At 45.1% G+C, this 19,076-nt stretch overlaps 2 protein-coding genes across 2 annotated transcripts in view; one reads left to right on the top strand and one right to left on the bottom strand.

The window, feature by feature from the left end:
• PIK3AP1 (phosphoinositide-3-kinase adaptor protein 1) overlaps window positions 1-4,288 on the bottom strand; it is a 33,197-nt gene extending 28,909 nt beyond the window's left edge. Inside the window, exon 1 of the mRNA XM_077183147.1 lies at window positions 4,261-4,288. Within this exon, the coding sequence (XP_077039262.1) occupies window positions 4,261-4,273 (13 nt within the window). The 5' untranslated portion in view covers window positions 4,274-4,288. The remainder of the gene's footprint in view (window positions 1-4,260) is intronic.
• Window positions 4,289-7,749: 3,461 nt separating this feature from the next.
• Window positions 7,750-18,737, top strand: NOLC1 (nucleolar and coiled-body phosphoprotein 1). The gene is made up of 14 exons (XM_054637381.2): window positions 7,750-7,905; window positions 7,990-8,045; window positions 8,120-8,241; window positions 9,331-9,446; window positions 10,204-10,345; window positions 10,849-10,946; window positions 11,605-11,755; window positions 12,298-12,438; window positions 12,834-12,923; window positions 14,204-14,350; window positions 14,576-15,136; window positions 15,834-15,946; window positions 16,320-16,400; window positions 16,648-18,737. Exons 1-14 carry the CDS (start codon window positions 7,795-7,797, stop codon window positions 16,804-16,806), a joined length of 2,088 nt encoding a protein of 695 aa, XP_054493356.2. The 5' UTR covers window positions 7,750-7,794; the 3' UTR covers window positions 16,807-18,737.
• Window positions 18,738-19,076: the final 339 nt, after the last annotated feature.

Here is a 19,076-nt window from a genome sequence, read left to right as displayed (position 1 = left end):
CAGCCTCTGAAGACTTGACTCTATCACCTTCCCCAGAACCTTCATTATGAAATTAAGGTAGAAACAATGTCTAGGCTGAGGGACCCCAGCCCTAAACTATACAATTAACAGCTTTACACAGTAGCTCAGCAGAAGTGATAAAATTGAGAAGAATGGAGATGTGCTCAGTGCTTGACCAATAGTGTTCCAGTTACCTGCATAAATAAGGAAATCTCTAGCAGTGAAAGGATGATACCCTAGCTATGGAGAACGTGGGCAGTGCAGTGCTCGCATAGTCACTGGGACAGCTGCATGTTTGGGAGTGACTACAGCTCCTGCACCACAGATGGAGGCTTGTAGGAAACAACACGACCAAAGGAGAGGATCCAGCAAACTCAAAGTGGAGTCTTCGGGACTCAAAACCTTGGGGTCTTTAACCTAAGAGTGCAGAACTGCTGTGAAAAAAGATGGCTTTCACACCAGTGAGCACACCCCCATTGCCAACATATCACTGATGGTGGCTGAACACCACCAGGCAAAACCAACAGAATTACACGAGCAAAAACCTGAAAACCAAGCAGAATTCAAGTTTTATTCTAGAAAGGGACATGTACCACAGAACTTCTGCTTCCACTGCCCTGGGTTGATTTACATGCACTACAGTGGGAAAGGACAGCACAAATGTCTGCTGAGAATGGAGCCCACGCATTGCACCACGGCCAGATAAGCCCAACCTCAACAGATGAGGAGACCACACAATGACTCTCTGAGGTGTGCCCAAAGCTCTTAAAGTCCTACCCAGGCTCTCTCTGGCAGCAGCCCCACCTCCAGTCTCTGGAAGAATTAGTAGTGGCCTCCTGGGCACTTTAACATTCTATAAAATGGAACAACTAATCCTGCCATTCACTTTAGGAAGCACACAGCTTCCACATCTACACTTGTGAGCCAACATACCCTTCTCCAGGCTTTCAATGAAAGTAAGCACCTGTGCTTGGAGACAGGGTGGAAGAGCCACTGACTTTAAACATGCCTTGCACTGCAGGGGCACTAAGTATCCAAGAATCCCTCCCTTCTCTGCTATGTAGATAAAGGATGCAAACTGGACAGACTCACTGCAAATTCCCTGCCAGAGCAGTGCAACCTTTGCATCCAGCAGGAAGGAACTTCCTCTGGTGTTCAGGAAATTTCCCAGCTAGCACTGCTCTACAAGAACACCATTCCCCTTAAGACAGCTGTACCAGCTCTCCTCAGGCCTTCTTCCCTCACCTCCTACAGCCTTTTACACACATGCAATCAACTGAGGAACAGTGCTCCTAAAACGAGAACTGAGAAATAAAATTACTGACTCCACATGTAGAGCCCAAGTAATGCTCCATGTTCATAAGCAAAAATACTGGAAGTAGGTCTTACAGAGCTAAATAAGCTTAAGTCAGCATTGGGACTGTTTAAAAAATCCCCAAAAACCTAGAAATAACTTCAATTGCAACATTCTCCTTTAAAAGAAGAATGACTCAGGACACTCCTTCCTGGATCATGCTATTATTTGTCTAACCAAATAGCTGCCTTTGCAGCACTAGCTACTGTCCAGTCCTCAGGGAACCATGTAAAAAGAACACAGAACACTTCAGGGAGGTTTTTCACATTCCTCAAACATCAGAAAAACTCAGAGAACACAGTTCAAAACATAATGTATACTCTGCCTATTGTAAGCATATAGGAAAATCCTTTGGTGAACACCAAACATTTTCTTTCCTTAAACCCTGCCCTAAGATAGATGGTTTGACAATGCTTTTGACAGGCTGGTTTTGGGGAAGTCTTCAATTAAAGGAAGAAATATATGAACACTATATACAACAGCAAGATGAAGAAAAATGGTTGGCTGGTGCAAGCCTATCTTTCACACTCTCAAGTGTGATCTAGTTTAAATTTTAACAATACCTTGTTACTGGATTCCTAAGCTTAGAGTATTAAAAATACTTTTGCCTCTGTTTACAAAATATTAGCACTATTAACAATACTGCAGGGCATGTTCATTTACTTCATAGAAAATCGTAAAGGCACAGTTCTGTTGTAGTTTGCAGTGATAAACCATAACCTTTGGAATGCTTTCCAGTTGTAGCTGCCTCTCCAGTGTTTAGCTGCACACTTCCCTACAAAGCAACGATAACAGACTGATGATATTACAAACCAGTACCATAGAAATGCCTAAGACCTGTAATTGAAGTGTAAGCCCCACAAATTAAACAGCACAAATGACATGATACAAAGCTTTCCCTAGCTCACAAACCACACATAGAATGGAAGAGGATGAAACAATTCAGTAAAAATCACATATGCTCATGGCAAGCATATAGAAGCATGCATGACCATGTCATGTCTTCACAGTCTCTGAGAAGCAAACAAATCAGGCTCATCTCCAGACTATGCCTGCAAGTAGTGAGGTGATAATCTTTAGGCTCAGCCCAAACATGTGATAGTGGTTTATGGCCATATCATCAAGGTTCTGATTACCACTGAAATAGCTAAACAATTCTGTGGGAAGCTGGCATATCAGCTCTGGGTAAGACTATTATCTTACATTTTCCACTTTATTATCTATTATTTCATTCCATAAGCCAAAAGGTTTGACCCTTTTTCAATTTACAGATCATAAACTTTTCCCTTGTACTTGTGGGCCCCATAAAGAATATCCAGGGCTTGCAGTAATACACAACTTTTCTGTGTCATCTTTCACATACCTCTCATAAGTAGATCATGACCTCTCATTGTCCACAGACCAGGTAAAAAACCTGAGACTAAATCCTCCATTCCAACTCAGAGGACCATACGCAGTGGCAAACAATTTATCTTCATCTGCCAGAAAAAAATCCGTCTCCAATTCTAACTACATAAGAAAGGCATTATGTAGCGTGTTCCAGCGTGATTTGTGATTCATGTGTATGGAGGATACAGAAATAATGCCATCCAAAATAACAATCCTTGATAGATGGGAATTCACTCTTCTTTAAAGAATTGTCTATGGTATAAAGGAAATGCAACTCAAAGAGTCTTAATAATCAACTTCTTAAAAGAGAGAGCACTTCCAGGAAGTCATAGAAACTGCTGGTGGGCCATTAAGAGAAGTCCTCAGCACCTTCCACATTTCAGTATGTGAAGTGTGTGTGTTTAAGTGATGTATGATGAAATAAATGCATTCTCTGCATGCATGGAACGCACAGTAATAGTGATCACATGAGACTTCTTACCTCAACTAGGATAGAAAATCTTCACTTTAAATAAAATGCTGTAGACAAGCGAGAGGAAATAGCAGAATCAAAGCAGATAAAATTTCTGCAAACCAAACTCCACAGAGAGGAACAAGAGATTTGCGTTACAATACGTTAATCTAAAGTTCTTCTCTTTTTAAGGGTCTCTGTGAAATCACCTTCTGTTTATAAAGAGAAAAGTAGTTTTGCCCACAAGTCTCCTGAGGCCTCCGTTTAGCTTATTTTTACTTCACAAGGAGATATGGGTCAATGAAACGTAAATGTTACTTCACACCCTGAGAATGGCACGTTTTTTTCCTTTTTTAGATAAAACCCATACACTTCCCTGCAAAGAGAGGAACTTGCAAACTGGGCATTAGCAAGACTTACACAATACAGGCTAAACCCCTCTCCCCTTCAGTTTGCAGCTCTTATTCTAGGTAGTTTTACCTGCACATATGTCAGCTAAAACACTTTCAATTACGGCAAACCAGCTCAGCTTGGGATCCTGTGCCACTGTGGCAAGGAGCACCAACTCATACCTCCAAAATAAAGTGGTGCTGAAGAATAAAGCAGTATTTAGGAAAAACTGACTTCTCTATAAAACATCACAGAAAAAACATGCAAGTAGTAAAGGCGGACAGGGGAAATTACCCTACAGATCACCCTCCCTCAGAGCTCGCTGATCTGCCAAGCCGAAGCGCACTTCAGACGCAGGAAAGCTCTGCCAGCAGCTGCCCTGAACTCCAGACAAGCGAAGCAAGGCGAGCTAGGAAGCGCTGCAGCCCGGCTACGAGCGCAGGAGGCACCGTCGCTCTCAAGAGCGCCAGGGTTCCCTGAGCGCGGAGAGCGGACCCCCCTTGCCCTCTGCCCGCCGCGGAGCGCCAGGGGCGCGCAGAGCCGCGCAGCGGCACCGCCCCGCGCGGGGAGCGGGCAGGGCTCCGCTACGCTCCGCTTGGCGCGGGGCAGCGGCGGAGAGCCGCGGCCCGCCGGAGCACAGCGCGGAGAAGCCCCGCCGCTTCCCCGCGGCACCTACCGGGGGCCGCCATGGTCCGGGGCTGGCGGGGAAGGGGCCGCTGCCCGTCCCTCACATCGGCGGCGCGGCGAGGCGGTGCCGCATCCCCCCCGGCCGCTCCCTCGCCCCCGGCACGGGACACTGGACACGGGACACGGCCCCGGGCTCCTCCCGGCCCCGCCTCCCGCCCGCGGCGCCCCCTGCAGAGCCGGGCACCGAGCTGCCCCTGCCCGGCCGCGCGTCGCCTTTCCGGGACTCGGCGGGACTCTGTCCCCAGCAGGGAAACTGCCTCTTCCAGCTGCTCCAATCACATTCCCTAGGTGGCCGAGGAAACAGCGCTACAACGAGGAAAGGTTGTGTTACAGTAATAACAAGCGATACCTGCTTTATACTCGTCCCTAACTTAGGTTTTGTCATGAAGCAAGGAAAAAACTCCTAGGGAGAAGCCAAGTTGCCCGCTACAGAATGAAGTAACTCGATGTTCTGTGTTTTCATCGAGAAGATGCTGCTTCCAAATGAAATTTACCCGTTTCTGTAAGACCATGCCCATGTTTGAGTACAAAGACAATAAGCAGCAGAAGGACACCGTTATTGTTCAGAGAGTAGGACTCAACTTACTAATTTTGTCAGTGAAGACAAAGCAACAGATTCTGCCTAAATTATTCAGCCTATTCCTTTGCAAACTTCGAAAAAACACTTGTAACCAGTGAGATCTTCCATTGATGCACTTCAGCACAGCAAAAGCAGACCCCTTTCAATCTGGCTTCCCAGTTAAGGCAGTCGGTGAACATTCTACGTTCAGCTTAATGTCACCACTAATGTTAGAACAGAGGTGCTTACAAGCAGAAAGGAACCAACTATTTTCCACTAATCAACTCTATCTTAGAAGTCAGTCAAACTCTCTTGTTACCTCCAGATCTTTCTTTAAGCTTACAAACTCTGTGCCACTGCCTGTCTTCCAAAACCAAGGTGTTTGTTGTCTCAATAGGGAAGTACTAAGACAAAAAGCACTTCCTGATGATAAAGCCTTATGAGTAACTCCAGGTATGTAAAGAAGAAACTTTCCCCTCTGAATCATCCCAAAAATATACACCAGAATAAAGAACACATGGACACTGGAGAAGTGTGCAAATACAGAACCAGCTTGGGATTTATGTGAAAGACAAAATTTAACTAGTTGGAAACTAGAGTCTATAAGCAAATTATTTTACTATTCTGGAACAGCAAGTATATTTTAAGAACTATTTAAACAGATGGATAACCACATGTACAACTTTATGGTCCACATTATTTCTCTTGTTAAGCTGTATATTCTAACTTCCAGTATAAAAAGTTGGAAACGAAATCATCTTGCTGATGTTAGATGAGAATTTCAACATGCTGTTATGAAATGAGCTTTTAAATTCTCTCTCTTTAAAGCCTTGCAGTAACACAGAGAGGGTAAGCAGAGTCAGCTTCCAGGGAACCCACAGGGCTTCTCCATGTCTGTCAGTGTCACTTAGGATACTCTGCATTTTATTTAATCAATGCAAAGCCTCTTCAGCATTTAAACTTCCCAAGTCTCTAAAGTGAAATTAACGTACCTCCACAAATGAGCTAAGTAAAATAACTGCTGGTGTGTTGTTTCAGCAACCTCCAACTAAAAACTCAGATAGCAAATCAAGGCAAAACCCCTCCATGCCCTACCACAGTAGGCAGGCCTAACAATCACTTACAAACGTACTGAAGAAATAATTAAAGAAAAAAAAAGTGAGAAGAAACAGAGGGAGCATTTCATCCTACCTTGCCCAAAATTGACTGTACAAGTTTCTCCTCACTTCAGTTCACTGCAGCATATGAACACAGCTGCATTTGCAGCATTATTCTCAAGGGTCTGTCTTATCCCTGTCCAAAGAAAAGAACTTGATTGCTCCTTCTGGAGCCAATGCTTTTTTTGCTAGGCACTTACAACCAGTAACAAGGAAAGGATTGAGTACGAGTTTGAATACTAATGCTATCTCTCTTCACTTTTTCTTGGTCATGGAAAGAGTGGAATGGCCAGAGACCCCTAATGGAAATGTTCTCTTCTGAGATGAGCTGGGAAATGAGAGGCTGGAGAGCAGTGCTGCAGAAACAGACCTGGGGGTCCTGGATGATGGCAAACTGAACATGAGTCAGCAGTGCCCTGGCAGCCAGGAACGTCCTGGGGCCATCAGGGATAGCATGGCCAGCTGGGCAAGGGAGGGGTTTGTCCCACTCTGCTCTGTGGCCTCCTCACCTTGAGTGCTGGGGGCAGTTTAGTCACTGTAATGTTAAACAGATCCCATGCATAGCTCTCCCTGCAGCCTTAACAAAAGAGACACGGCAGCCAAGGGGAGGACTGAAAAGACTTATGAGGAGTAGGTGAGGGGAACAAAGGAATTCACAAGCAGTAACACAAATCTCTTGAATTTGCTTGTGTTTTAGATCCCAGGATCTCCCAATACTGTCTTGGGGAATACAAGGACAAAACAGCTTTCCCTGCCAGGTCATTCGGACAGCTGCAGGTACGACACAGGGAACACACCCGGAGAGCCACACACCTCTGAAGAGAAGCTGCCACACAGACCTAACTGGCAAAGGCCAGGCAGGAGAGGGAGATACTTATTAACCAGAGGAGAAGCAAATTGAGCCAGTGAAGCAAACACAGTAATTTCCCTGGCTCCTCACAGCAGTTACTTCACACAGCGGGCTTAAAGTAACCACAGTTTACCAGCAAAAGCTGCATCTTTTCCTTTACAATGTAGGCAAAAGCACAAGTTTGCTGAGCTTTGCAGATAAAGCTTGCAGCTGTAGGTTGCTGTAGAGGGAAACTACAAAAACTAGGAAATATGAGTTCCTGCAGTTTCTTTTCTGTAACAGTCTCATGTTATTCCATACATAAAAGGATTTAGTAGGAGTATTCAGTACGTTCCTGTATGGCTTCAGCTGCTTCACAGCCCATTTTCCTGAGTACCAGCGAACGCCGCTGGCAGCGCCAAGCCCTGCCCGCCGCGCTGCAGCCAAGCGGGGCCGGGCCGGGCCGTACCGTGCCGCTGAGGGCTCTGCCAGCGACGAGGCTGCCCACAGCTCCCGGCTGCTTCTCCTCCCTAGAGCAACCCAACTCCTGCTCTCCAACCTTCCCCCAGCATTCTCCTTTCGGTGATTTAAAACGCATTACAAGTAGGAGAAAGCTGGTAAAGCTTAAGCGGACTTCAGTTTAAATCTTCCCACTTCCAGAGCCGAGTAGGCACTGCCGGGCTCCCAGCCCCTCTCCTGCCTTTGCACCACAGGCAGCCTTTCGGCACTGCGCGTTGCCTTGGCGCAGGTACCAACACCGAGCAGCCCCCTGCCCATGCCCTCACGCCAGAAGGGCAGCCTCCCGCTCCCAGCCCACGCCGCCATAGCGCCCCGGAGCGGCACCGCGCGGGCAATTTGGCAGCGGCAGGGGCGGGGCCGCGGCGGCGCGCACGCACGCAGGCATGTACGTAGGCACGCACGTAGGCACGCACGCAGGCGTTAGCGCGTGCGCGCGCAGCACGTGTCGGCGTATGCATCATGGCGGAGCGGCGCGCGGTGCCCAGTGACCTGTTCCCCCTCGTGCTCGCGTTCCTGCGCGAGAGCGGCTGCCAGGGCGCGGCCCGCGCCTTCGCCAGGGAGGCGGCGGCGGTGAGCGGGGAGCGGGTAACGGGGAGCGGGCGGGGGATCAGCGACCGGCCGACTGACTAACTAACGCGGCCTCTCTCGCTTTAGAAGGAGCAGGACCCCAACGCGGCCTCGCTGCTGGACATCTTCACCTACTGGCTGCGGTAAGTGCCCTCGCGGTGCGGGGCCCTCCGCCCGGCCCGCGGCCCCCAGGCCCCGCTCAGCTCTTCTCCCGCAGGTCTCCAGCGGCCAAGAAGAGAAAGCTGGTCCCGAACGGCGCCCAGGCCAAGAGGAAGCCGTCGGCCAGCAGCAGTGACAGCTCCAGCGAGGAGGATGAGAAACCCCCGGCCAAGAAGCTTGGTAGGTTTGTGCGCGGCCCTGGTGCACACCGGGGCTGTGTTTGGCGCTGGCTTCTCACGTGCGTTTAGAGCTCAGCTTCAGCAGCTCATGGGAGGCCTTTCAGCAGCTATCAGGGATTAGGCTTGTATTGACTGATCTCGATTTTGGCAGGTCTTTTGCCCATGGCATGGAAAATAGCTTCATTTTAGTTAAAGGTGATCTCTGTATCTTGTTAAAATTTAGGCACAGCAGTTTGTGTCCCAGGGAAGGTTTTAGCTATTCCAGAGAAGAGCCAGGCATCTGTACTCACCTGCTGCTTGTGTGAGGTTGCTACCCTTTTTCCTTTAGAGCTCGTGTACTAGTGCTACCAAAAAATACATCCCTGTGCTGCACTTTGCTGTGTGGTGAGCTCTATTTTTCTATTTTGCCTGCAACTGTTCTTGTAGCTTTCATTAATCACTGTACACAAGGTTGTGTGTGTCTAGCAGTAGATTTGCAGGAGGGAAAAAATAAATGAGGAGAGGGAGAGACACAGAAAGAAAATATGTCTTCAACTTGCCCTATCCTAAAGCTGAATTTGAACTTAGATCTGATTTTTATTTGATAAGGACAGTTGTAAATATAAGACAAAAGTGGTTTTTTTGTTTTTTGCTCCACATTACTAAAAAGCAATCAGTAACCAGGAAATGGATTTGGCCAAAATACATTTGGGCGTCTGGAACCTTAACACAACATTGCAGTGGTTCTCTTTGCAAGCACCTGTACTTGTTCAGCAGGCTTCTTTAAGCTGGAAGTTGTGCAGACCCAGCTAATATTATCTCAGTTTGAGGGGTGCTCTTTCTTTGTGGGCTGTCATTTTTGGTGGTAGAAGTCTGCACTTAAATTTGTGTGTGACAAAGCTAAAGTCTAGAATGGTTTTATCTTTTTGCATACCCATTTTGGAGCAGTCTGCCACACACTGCTCGAGAAACAAAGTCAGTGTTATGAACTTCAGTCATGGTTTGATGACCTTAATATATCCTTTAGCCCTAATACCCACTACTGTGGGATATAGGTACGTGACAATTGTGAATTAACTTGTCATCAATATATGCTGTCCCTTATTTGCAGCTAAAGCATCAGCTGTGCCCAAAGCAAAAGCAGCTCCTGCAGCCAAGACAGCAGAGAGCAGCAGTGAGGACTCCAGTGATGATTCAGACTCGGAGGAGGAGAAGAAGCCAGCAAAGGTTGGCTTTTCTTTCCAGCAGCTACTTAATGCATGTTTGACAGTGATGAATAATAGCAAATTTAACCAACAGAATTGTATGAGATATTGGGTTCACTAGTCCTGAACTATGAAGTGCCCATGCTGCTGCAGATACAATGCAAAAGGACATTTCTGTAGTGAAATTTGAACTGGTCCCAGGAAAAATTATTTTTTTTGTCCTGCACCTTTGTTTCATATCCAAATCTGGTCGTTGCTTTTTATCCTAAGACTGCCTTCTTTGCAAAGAAAGATTCGGGTCTCTAAGTTTGATCTTTATATGTATATATGTGTGTCTTTATGTAAAAAGAGAATCTTCTCTTTGCTTTTTCTTGCTGCAGTCATGGTCTTGAAGTGGAGGCAAGGAAGAATGGTGTCAGGGGAGGAAGAGTGATAATATTGTACACTAGAAGAGACCAGCTAGAGTTGCCCAGTCAGTATTTTCAGTCTTCAAGCTAGTGTGATCTGTAGAGGGAAGAGAACAGTGCCAGCCTCAGAGCTGCCCCATTTTGAGGAGGCAAAACTGAAGACTGATGTGCAAAGGAGGCTTCCAATGCATTTCTGGGAGGTTTTCTAGAGCAAAACTTATCCCAGGATTTTCAGACTCTGACCACTAAGCAGAGTGGTGTTTTCAAATCTAAATGGTAACTCCTGTGAAAGACAGCTGTTTCTACACTCTGTGTATATGTCCAGCTTTTCATGACTTTGAGGGTTAATCAGTTTTTCCTGCTGTTGTTTAGAAAGGTGCAAAACCTGTTGTGAAGCCAGCTGGAACCAAAATCCAGCCTCAGAAGAAAGCAGAGAGTTCCAGTTCTGACTCAAGCAGCTCGGATGAAGGAGCACCAAAGAAGCAACCACCAAAACCAGCAACACCTAAATCAGGTACCTGTTATTGTGTATCATGAGTGAAGTGCAAAATCAAAAAAGCAGGGGAGGAGTGCTGGGGGCTGCACCTACATGCAAAGACATAGGTATTGACACAGCAGTCTGAAAATCTGCTTTCACTGCCATTCTACTCCAGTCTAGTTTCTTCTGACATAGAGGTGTAGAACTGAATGCAAATAAAACATCTGGTCCTGAGCACCACACTGTTTGAATAACTGTTTGCATTTGCCATTGTCTTCCCCTCAAAAAGCAGGGAAGACCTTTACTAAGCCTTTAGTTTTGGAACTTCCCATGAGCTAGAAAACAGTTTCCAGAAAACTTTCTCTAAGGTTGCAGTAGGATAATCAAAAGTCTTGCAGTACTACTGCAAAAGCAATACTACTTAATCTGCTTTGTCGGCTTCTGTGGTTCTTTTTTCTCTGAGATACTCACTGCTCAATGTTATTATCCCTCATCTACATAGTATGTTTTGCAATGTGCCTTTTTACTTATCTCAAAAGGAAGTAAAGCTGCCCAGGCAGCCACCAAAGTTGTCAATGGAAAAGCAGAAAGCAGCAGCAGTGAAGATTCTGATGAGGAAAAGGCTGCACCAAAAAAGGTAAATTAGACTATGAAAAACTTCATGAACAGTGTAGAAGTCTAGTAACACTGGGTATTATCTTGCAGGCACAGACTACACGTGCTGTGCTCAATAGAACTCTTACACCTGCTTCTCCTTTGTCTGCTGGAATTATGTGTTCTAGCATCTCTCCATGTACTGCTTTCTTCCCTAATACCTCCTTACTGCTTTCTCTGCTCCTTCCTTTGGAGGAGAACATCTTGTGTCCTAACCATGTTGTGTCTCATTATATAAAGTTGCTTTGGATTATATAAAGTTGCTTTGGCCTGATTCTTTCATGTTTAGCTGTTACTTTGAGATTTCCACTAGCAAGTGTTTAAAAATGTTTCCTGCAACACAAGAATAATCATAGTTGTTTTTAATCATGTGGCAGTTGGTAAATTTCAGTCAGTCCTCTGCCCTTTTGTCCAGAGGAATTCATCATTAGGGGTTCATGGAGCAGAAAACAATAGCAGAGGAGCTAGAAAGATAATGATAATCGTGTGTTTCTTAAAATTTACATTTGCGAATCTCTGTTAATCTTCTTCCCTTTGTCTTGAGAATTTGCTCTGAAGTAAGCCATGGAATTAAACAAGATCCAATTGTCCCCACAAGATTTCTGAAATTTCCTTTTTTAATGTATATTTCTTTTGATAAGGCTGTTCCCAAGAAATCACCTCTGCCAAAACCTGCAGCCACTCAAGCATGTCCAGGGAAAACCAAACGTGCCAATGAAAGTTCCAGCAGTGAGGACTCATCTGACAGCTCAGATGATGAAAAGCCACCTGCAAAACAAAAACCGAAATCTGGTGCGTAAAAAATACTAAATAGGGTTTTTTTGTGAAGTATCCAGGGCCATTCAGTTGCAGTCCAGCTGATGGGCTAAATAGGCCTCTGATCAGTGTGGTATAATTCCTTTAGGCTTCCAGTAGAGAGCTGATCTGAGTAGAGGGTCAATCATCCAAGGTCAGTCTGACTCTCTAACCAGATTATTTGAGAAGACAATAAATGAAAACAATGAAAAATTGACATATCTGATTTTTTTTTCTGTAAAAGTTTGCTGACAAGCTCCTGTTCTTCTAAAAGTGCAGAGAAAACTTCTGCAAAGATGGTTGGGTCAGCTGAACCCCAGGAGAGTTAAACTCAGTAGAAACAAGGAGGTAGCAATGGGGTGGGTATGATCTTTCAAATTAGAAGCTGGTGTTGGAATGTAGCTACAGAAGGGGAATAAATGGAAGTGAATAGCAAAAGTGCTTTATTCTAACTATAACAAACACCTTGTGCTGCTCACATTATCATGCAGGCATCTGTGTTTCTCTTATCATGCAGAATACTGTGTTTCTCTTCATAGGTCCATACAGTGCTGTACCACCTCCTCAAGGAACACAGACAAAGACAAAGAAGGACCTTGCTAAAGCTCCTGCAAAAAAGGCTGAGAGCAGTGATTCTTCAGACAGTAGTGATGAGGCAGAGCAGGTCCCCTCAAAGGCAGGTATGTTGTGAGAAGGAGAGGGTGAAGGGGAAGTACTACCTTGTGCCAACAAGGTTTTTGCAAGGTCTTGGCTTCCTTGAAAAAGCCATTTGTCTTTGCTCTATGTTGCTATTTGCTCTTCTGGAAGCTTCTGACTAATTTGAAGGCATTCCAAACAATGCTGCGTACAACTTGTGGATCTGAACTGTGGTGAGGTTGCATTTGCACATGCTGATTTGAAAAGTCATTGGGATCTAGTTTAGTGGGAATACACCAAATTCTTGCGTGGCTTCCAGTAGGCTGGCTGAGTGGCTGGTGTACTGAGAATGGAGCTTTTTCACTCCTGCTCAGGTTTGGATCTTGGGACAAAGGTTTGGTGTGGATGTGGCTTATTAATTTTAAACTTGCTTTTGCAGGCAAAGCAGTAGTAGCTAAAACAACCCCTGCTCCCCAGAAGAAAGCTGTGACTGCCAAGAAGGCTGAATCCAGTTCTGACAGTGACTCAGGTAATTCAAGAAATCAAGTTCTGATTCTTTTGTGTTAATACTTTTACTGGCCAAGTTGCTCCATAGTGGTGTATCTAAGAGCCTTAGTGTGTATGAGCTTAAAAGCTTCAGTCTTCATGACTAGCAAGATATAAAATTGAAAACCAGCAGCCTGCTATTCAAGGGGGAGTGTGACCATGAGACAAGACCATTGGCAAGTGTAGAAAAGTCTCCATATTGCTGGATGGAAAGGGCAGGGAATTGTCAATCAGGTTTCTTACAGACATTTAATAGTTAAACTGTTCTTGAGCATCTTTGTCTTGAGATTTTTGGGGTTTGTTATTCTATTGTATTTGGAGAAGTATCTGAAATAAAAATGTAATCACCATATGAAGTTCAAACTAGACTTAGAAGGTGCCTCCCTTCTTCTGATGTGACCCTAGAAATGGGAGCAGTGTACTTTGTGTCTTGTGTCAACCAGGTTTGAGGTTTGGTATTTCCCATGTAAGTTCCCTATGTGCTACAGTTTCTCTCTGAGTTCGGGATGCTCCTGTGGCATGTCTCAGCATCTCTGGTGGCATGGCAGAGACTGGGTAGCAGCTGCTAGTCTGTCTGCAGACAGCTAGACCTAGCATTAGGTTGTGTGACACTCCAGTGAGTGTCAGCTGTTCTGTGTTTCTGGTTTTGTTACCTAGTTGTCAAGCTTTTGATTGCTGTTGCTAAAGTGTTCAGAAATACTGGAATAGATCAGGTTTCTTATTCCAGATCCATGTAGCACAAACAAAGGTGTATTTGTACTCAGGAGTCTCCATTTTCAACTACTGCTATCTCATCTGATAGAAGAATTAGCTAAAAGGAGATACTGTGTGTTGCTGCCTCACTTTGTATGCTTTGTCAGCTTTATCTCTTAATTTTTTATATGTTTTTTCTGACCCTTACCACATAGATTCTTTTTTCAATGTTTCTTCTCCCCAGGTTTAATGATACTGGTACTTTCTCTAAAAGTTCTTTATTCAGTACCTCTTCTCTTACATTCTCCAAATATTTACTTCCTTGTGCATGCATTAGTGAACAGCTTAAACTGTTTCCACTTTCTCCCAACAAAGAAGATATATGAAAAATGAATGCTGTCCCTTGACTGTTCAGGTGTTCATCAGATGCTTGCCAGTTACCTAGTGGCTCAGCCTTGAGCCACAAGCCATTTTGCTTTTCACTTACCCATAAATTACATACATGTTACCACTAAAGTAACTTGCACATGAAGCCTATTAACTTGAAAACTTTTTTTTTTGCTTTTTTAGATTCTAGCTCTGAAGATGATAAAAAGAAGGTAGGGAATAAGCTCCCTGCTAAACAACCTGTGATAAAGAATACTTCCAAGCCAGCAAAAGTAGTTGTCAAGCCTGGACAAGCAAAGAAAGACTCCAGTTCTTCCTCAGACAGCTCAGGTACTGGGATGGGAGAGAAGAAGAATTTCTACCTGCATGTTGTTCTTGTTCAGACCTTTCTGTTTCTGGGCAGGGTCTGACGGTGCAGTTGGACAGGAATACCCATTGCAATGTTGTTTCAAGCAGATGATGAAGTGTACTGTGTATCAACACTGAATCTGAATGCTAGCCTTGTGTTAAAGGAATGAGACTTAGCCTTGATTGCTCTTTTTCTTTCCGTTCTAGATTCTGATAGTTCTGACAAGAAGGCAGCTCCTGTGAAGCCCACAACTAAAGCACCAACCCCTGCAGCAAAGAAGTCACCAGCTGCCACAAAGAAAGCACAAAGTAGCTCTGATTCAGATAGCAGCTCCAGCAGTTCTGAGGATGAGAAGAAGAAGAAAGGCCCTCCAGCAAAATCAGCTGGCAAAGTGGCTAAGCCACTGTCCAAACCTTCTACTCCAGCTCCTAAAGCAGACACATCTGACTCTGATAGCTCAAGCAGTGAAGAAGAAAAGCCAGCAGGGAAACCAGCCACCAAATCTACAGGGGCAGCAAGAGCAGCTGTGGGGAAGAAGGCAGCTGCTTCTAGTAGTAGCAGCAGCTCATCAGACAGTTCCAGTGAAGAGGATGGGAAGCTCAAAAAGGCAGTGAAGGGGGTGCAGAATGGTTCTAAAGCCCCTGCCTCCACAGAGAAAGCAAAAGCATCTGCAGTAGCTGCAAACAGCACGAAGTCTAAGCCAGCTGGTGGCAGCAGTAGTAGCAGTGAAAGCAGCTCTGAAGAAGAGAGTGGAAAAGTCAATGGAGGTAGTACCAGCAGTGTGGGAAGTGGGTCTGTCAGGCAGTGTTACTGAGCTAAGCATGAATGGAAGACTTTCTGAAACAATACTCATTCTAATCTCTGTGGTTTTGTGGCATTTGGTGTAGTAGTAAGAGGGAAGGGCTAGTTTTGAATTTGGTGGGATCTTTTTTGTCTGCATTGCATAGTTGCTGACAGTGAAATTTGTGGTAATGTGAAGTACATGTCTGTGTAGTGGTTGCCAGTTGCCATCTGTGCATGCACATGATTTAGTGACAGCAAAGCAGACTGCTGGAGGACCTTGTCTGTGTGCAGTGTGACACCGCAGTTGATGCCCCAGTGCACAATCTCAATCTTTACCCCTCCAGAAGGGAAACAACTAATGATGCACTAGTAATGTGTGCAAGTGCCTATGGTATGAATCCAAAATCTGGCAAATTTTGGCTAACAGAACTCTGTCAAGTATGCAAAATCATTCATATAGGGCTACCCTATTGCATAAAATTTTATCCATTAGGATAGGATGGGGAGGTCCTTGCTGACTCAGAATTTTTTAGTGTCTGGTACAGCAGTCTGTTTTCTGGGTGAAGTAATGCACGCACCAGTTCTCACACCTGTGTCAACATTGGGTTTGCTTTCTGGGGAACAGAAGCCATTACTTCTCCCAACACTGCCTTTAAAGTTCTGCTGCTGTACATCTAACAGGCACAGTCGGGAAGAAACAGAAGAGGGAAGATGTTCAGGAGCCAGAAACACCACACAGTAAAAAAGCAAAGATCAAAGCCAAAACACCACACACAGTTCCCAAGGTGAAACGGGTGAGTGAGGGTGGACTGTGGCAGCTGGCTGAAAAGGCATCTCTGCCTTCTGAACAAGTAGGGGTTTTTCTGGGTGGTTGGGCCCACAGGATTATTTATATTTTGCTGTCTCCTTAAGTACTCTAACCTCTGGAGAACCCTAGGGAGTGCACATAACATATTATTCTGGCAAAAGCTGATTTGATATACTTGCACAGGAGCACTCCTGAGCTGTCTGATCTGAAGCGGGGAAAGAATGATGAATCTGAGAAACACTTAAAGATTGAGGTGATGTGAATAGGGTTCTGTATTTGCAGGGCAAGGAAGGAGGTTGTTACTAAAGGAACATTGTGTGTTTGTATGGGATTACTGTTTCTCTTTTTTTTTTCAACAGCCGTCCTCTCCATTCCGTCGCGTAAGGGAAGAAGAGATTGAGGTGGATGCCCGTGTGGCTGATAACTCATTTGAAGCAAAGGTAGGGCTAGGTGGTGCCGGAGTGGTAACACTTGGTCTCTGAAAGTACATGACTGCAGAGCAGCCTCGGTGTGCTTCTGGGGAGTGGTTTTGGTGAGACCTTCTTCCACCAGGAGGCGCATGGGAGAGCGGTATCAGCTCCTGTGCCAGTGTGCTGGGCTTTGCTGGGTACGGGGAATTGCAGAGCATTGCCCTCACTCTCTTGGGTACTGACTTGAATTTCTTTTCCCCCCCTGCATTCCTCACAGAAAGGAGCAGCTGGCGACTGGGGTGAGAAAGCTAACAACATCCTGAAATACACTAAAGGCAAATCTTTCCGTCATGAGAAAACAAAGAAAAAGCGAGGCAGCTACCGTGGGGGCACTATATCAACCCAAGTCAATTCCGTCAAGTTTGAAAGTGACTGAGAATGTTGGAGTTCATAAACCATCTGCTCACCAGGACACCTGGGATGGGCATATGGACATTATGGGTGTCAAACCTGCCTGGAATGCTACCTCCCCGTGGCCCTTGTGGGGCAGGCAGCTCCAGTGTAGGGATGTGGGAGAATGTTTGGATGTTTCCCTGTTTTATTTCTAATTTTTAGTCTCCTAATTTGAAACCATCCTTAAGCTGGTGTTATTGGCACCATTAGGGTGGCTGCCAAGACTTATATTTTCTACAGTCTTATTTTGAAAGGCTGGCAGTGATTTTTACTTTCGGTTTCCTGCCCATCTACTAGAAGCAAGAGAAATCATTGTCCTGTATTTTAACCTCCCATTTATTTTCCAGCCAGTTTAACTCTCAAACCTTTGAAAAGGCAAGTATTGTCACTTGCCTCTGACTAGTTACTGTAAGAACAACTGATTTGAGCACTCTGGCTGTAATCCCCAACCCCACTTGACATTTCAAGTTTACCCTTGTAGTGTGACAGGGTTCCTTTTCTCTTTTGTTTTGTGGTTTCACCTTGCAATAAATACCTGCTTTCCTCTTCCTTGCACTCCTGTGGAGGCCACTAACCTGAGTACTTGGAGAAGCAGTCTCTAAACATGGTTTATTAACTGAGTAACAGTATTGATTGCAGTTGCAAGGTGGGGGCTATTGTCAGAAAGACCAAGGTCTACAGTACTGCTGTGGCACTCCTAATAACACTTCCATTAGTGGAGCTGGGGAGTGAAGTTGTACAGAAACTTGACTGCATGGGGGTTGTGAAGTTCCACTTGATGGGAAGGGAAAAGGAGACTGAGGAGATTAAGGTCTCTTAGAAAAAGGCAGAGGTGGATAAGCAGTGTTACTGTTTCAGAGGCTCTGGCAGCAGTGGCATTACTCCTTCTTCTGTCTGAACATAAAATGTGCCAGCTTGCATTTACTGCCAGCAGTGAGCTGGAGCTTGTTAGGAGTCAAGGTGAATGTATCATTAATGCCTTAAATTTCTGAGTTAGATCACTTGGTCTTTGATCTGTTTTCCATCTGTTAAATCCTTCTCAAGAAGTAAAATGCCAGTTTCCCCCTAGCACTAGGGCAAACCCTGGTGCTGTAAGGTTTGAAGTACGAGCTAAAAGTGTATGTTCAGTATGGACAGCCACAAAGAAGTTGAGAAACTTGCAGCCTTAACTGAGATTTCATGAGCAATTGACAGTATAATGGTGTACTGAGGGGTGGGCTTGCATTCACTCAGTTGTGTGACTGCTTCCTTACTTTGGTGCAGCTTGCATCTGGTAGAAAATATTCCCCCTCTTAGGTAGGTTAACTAGTTTGAGGAGCAGTAGGTTGAGCCCATAGCCAGTATGAGGTGAATAGTGGGGGTGCATGTTTGGGAAATGGAGTAGTGGGCTGTGAAATATGCTTACCCCACGTGATGAAGCTGCCAGCCACTGAGAGGTAGTGCAGGGCCTGATTTCCATGTTTCCATTCCCTCCCCAAAGGGTGCCAATGAGAAGAGCCTTGTTACAGGAAGCTGTGTTTGTGTGCAAAGCAGTGTCACCTAATTGAGGGTTGGGATGAGACTTGATGAGCCACCCCCATGTACATGAGTGGCAACTTTTTCCAGTGAGCGTTTTTCAGGACTTCCCCCCCCAGCTTGCACAATCACTGGGGCCTGGATTCAAGGCTACAGTGCAGAGGGGCCCAGGAGACCATGGTTATTACAAGAAAGTAAAGGTTAGAGGCCAAAGGAAGGTGGGAAAGAGTATTTTCTGCATGGGGATTTGAACATCATCTTTCTTGTCATTTGCCCTCTTTTTTCTCTTTATCTGGAACTTACATTTGAAAATACTTTTATGCTTTGAAGTTTTTAAGAAAGTATAAAATGTGAGAATTTATGTGTCAGAAAATAAAGATTGCTGCCTTTGTAGTCTGAGTGGATCTGGTAGTTAAAGATATGGGATAGTGGGTGGGAAGGGAGGGTACCAGTGTTTGGGGATAACAGCACTGTCTCTACATCTGTCTACAACTACTTCTTGTCATCTTACTTAAATGATTGTGGACATGTAACAGACCTTCAGAAGTAAAAGGTCTGTTACATGTTACCAGCAGCTGGCTGGTAAGTGACTGAGAAATTTGGGTAAGATGGTAGAAGCTTATATCAAAAACAGGCTGCACAAGTCCCTTCCTCTCAGAAAATCTCGTCAGGTCTTCTCAAATATTGCTGCCAAATCAGCTGTATGGTAGTTGGCCGTATAAGCACCAGCATATAGAA

This window comes from Agelaius phoeniceus, chromosome 9 (genome assembly GCF_051311805.1).
Source record: "Agelaius phoeniceus isolate bAgePho1 chromosome 9, bAgePho1.hap1, whole genome shotgun sequence".
Lineage (NCBI taxonomy): Eukaryota > Metazoa > Chordata > Aves > Passeriformes > Icteridae > Agelaius > Agelaius phoeniceus.
Note: the sequence above shows the minus strand (reverse complement) of the source record. Positions and strands in the feature narration are given on the sequence as shown.

Bases quoted from the DNA above. Each gene is read 5' to 3' on its own strand.
- NOLC1 (XM_054637381.2), top strand. From the start codon at position 7,795: ATGGCGGAGCGGCGCGCGGTGCCCAGTGACCTGTTCCCCCTCGTGCTC. The intron at 12,439-12,833 runs GTATGTTGTGAG...TTGCTTTTGCAG, and splicing joins GCAGGTCCCCTCAAAGGCAG to GCAAAGCAGTAGTAGCTAAA. The intron at 14,351-14,575 runs GTACTGGGATGG...TTTCCGTTCTAG, and splicing joins TTCTTCCTCAGACAGCTCAG to ATTCTGATAGTTCTGACAAG.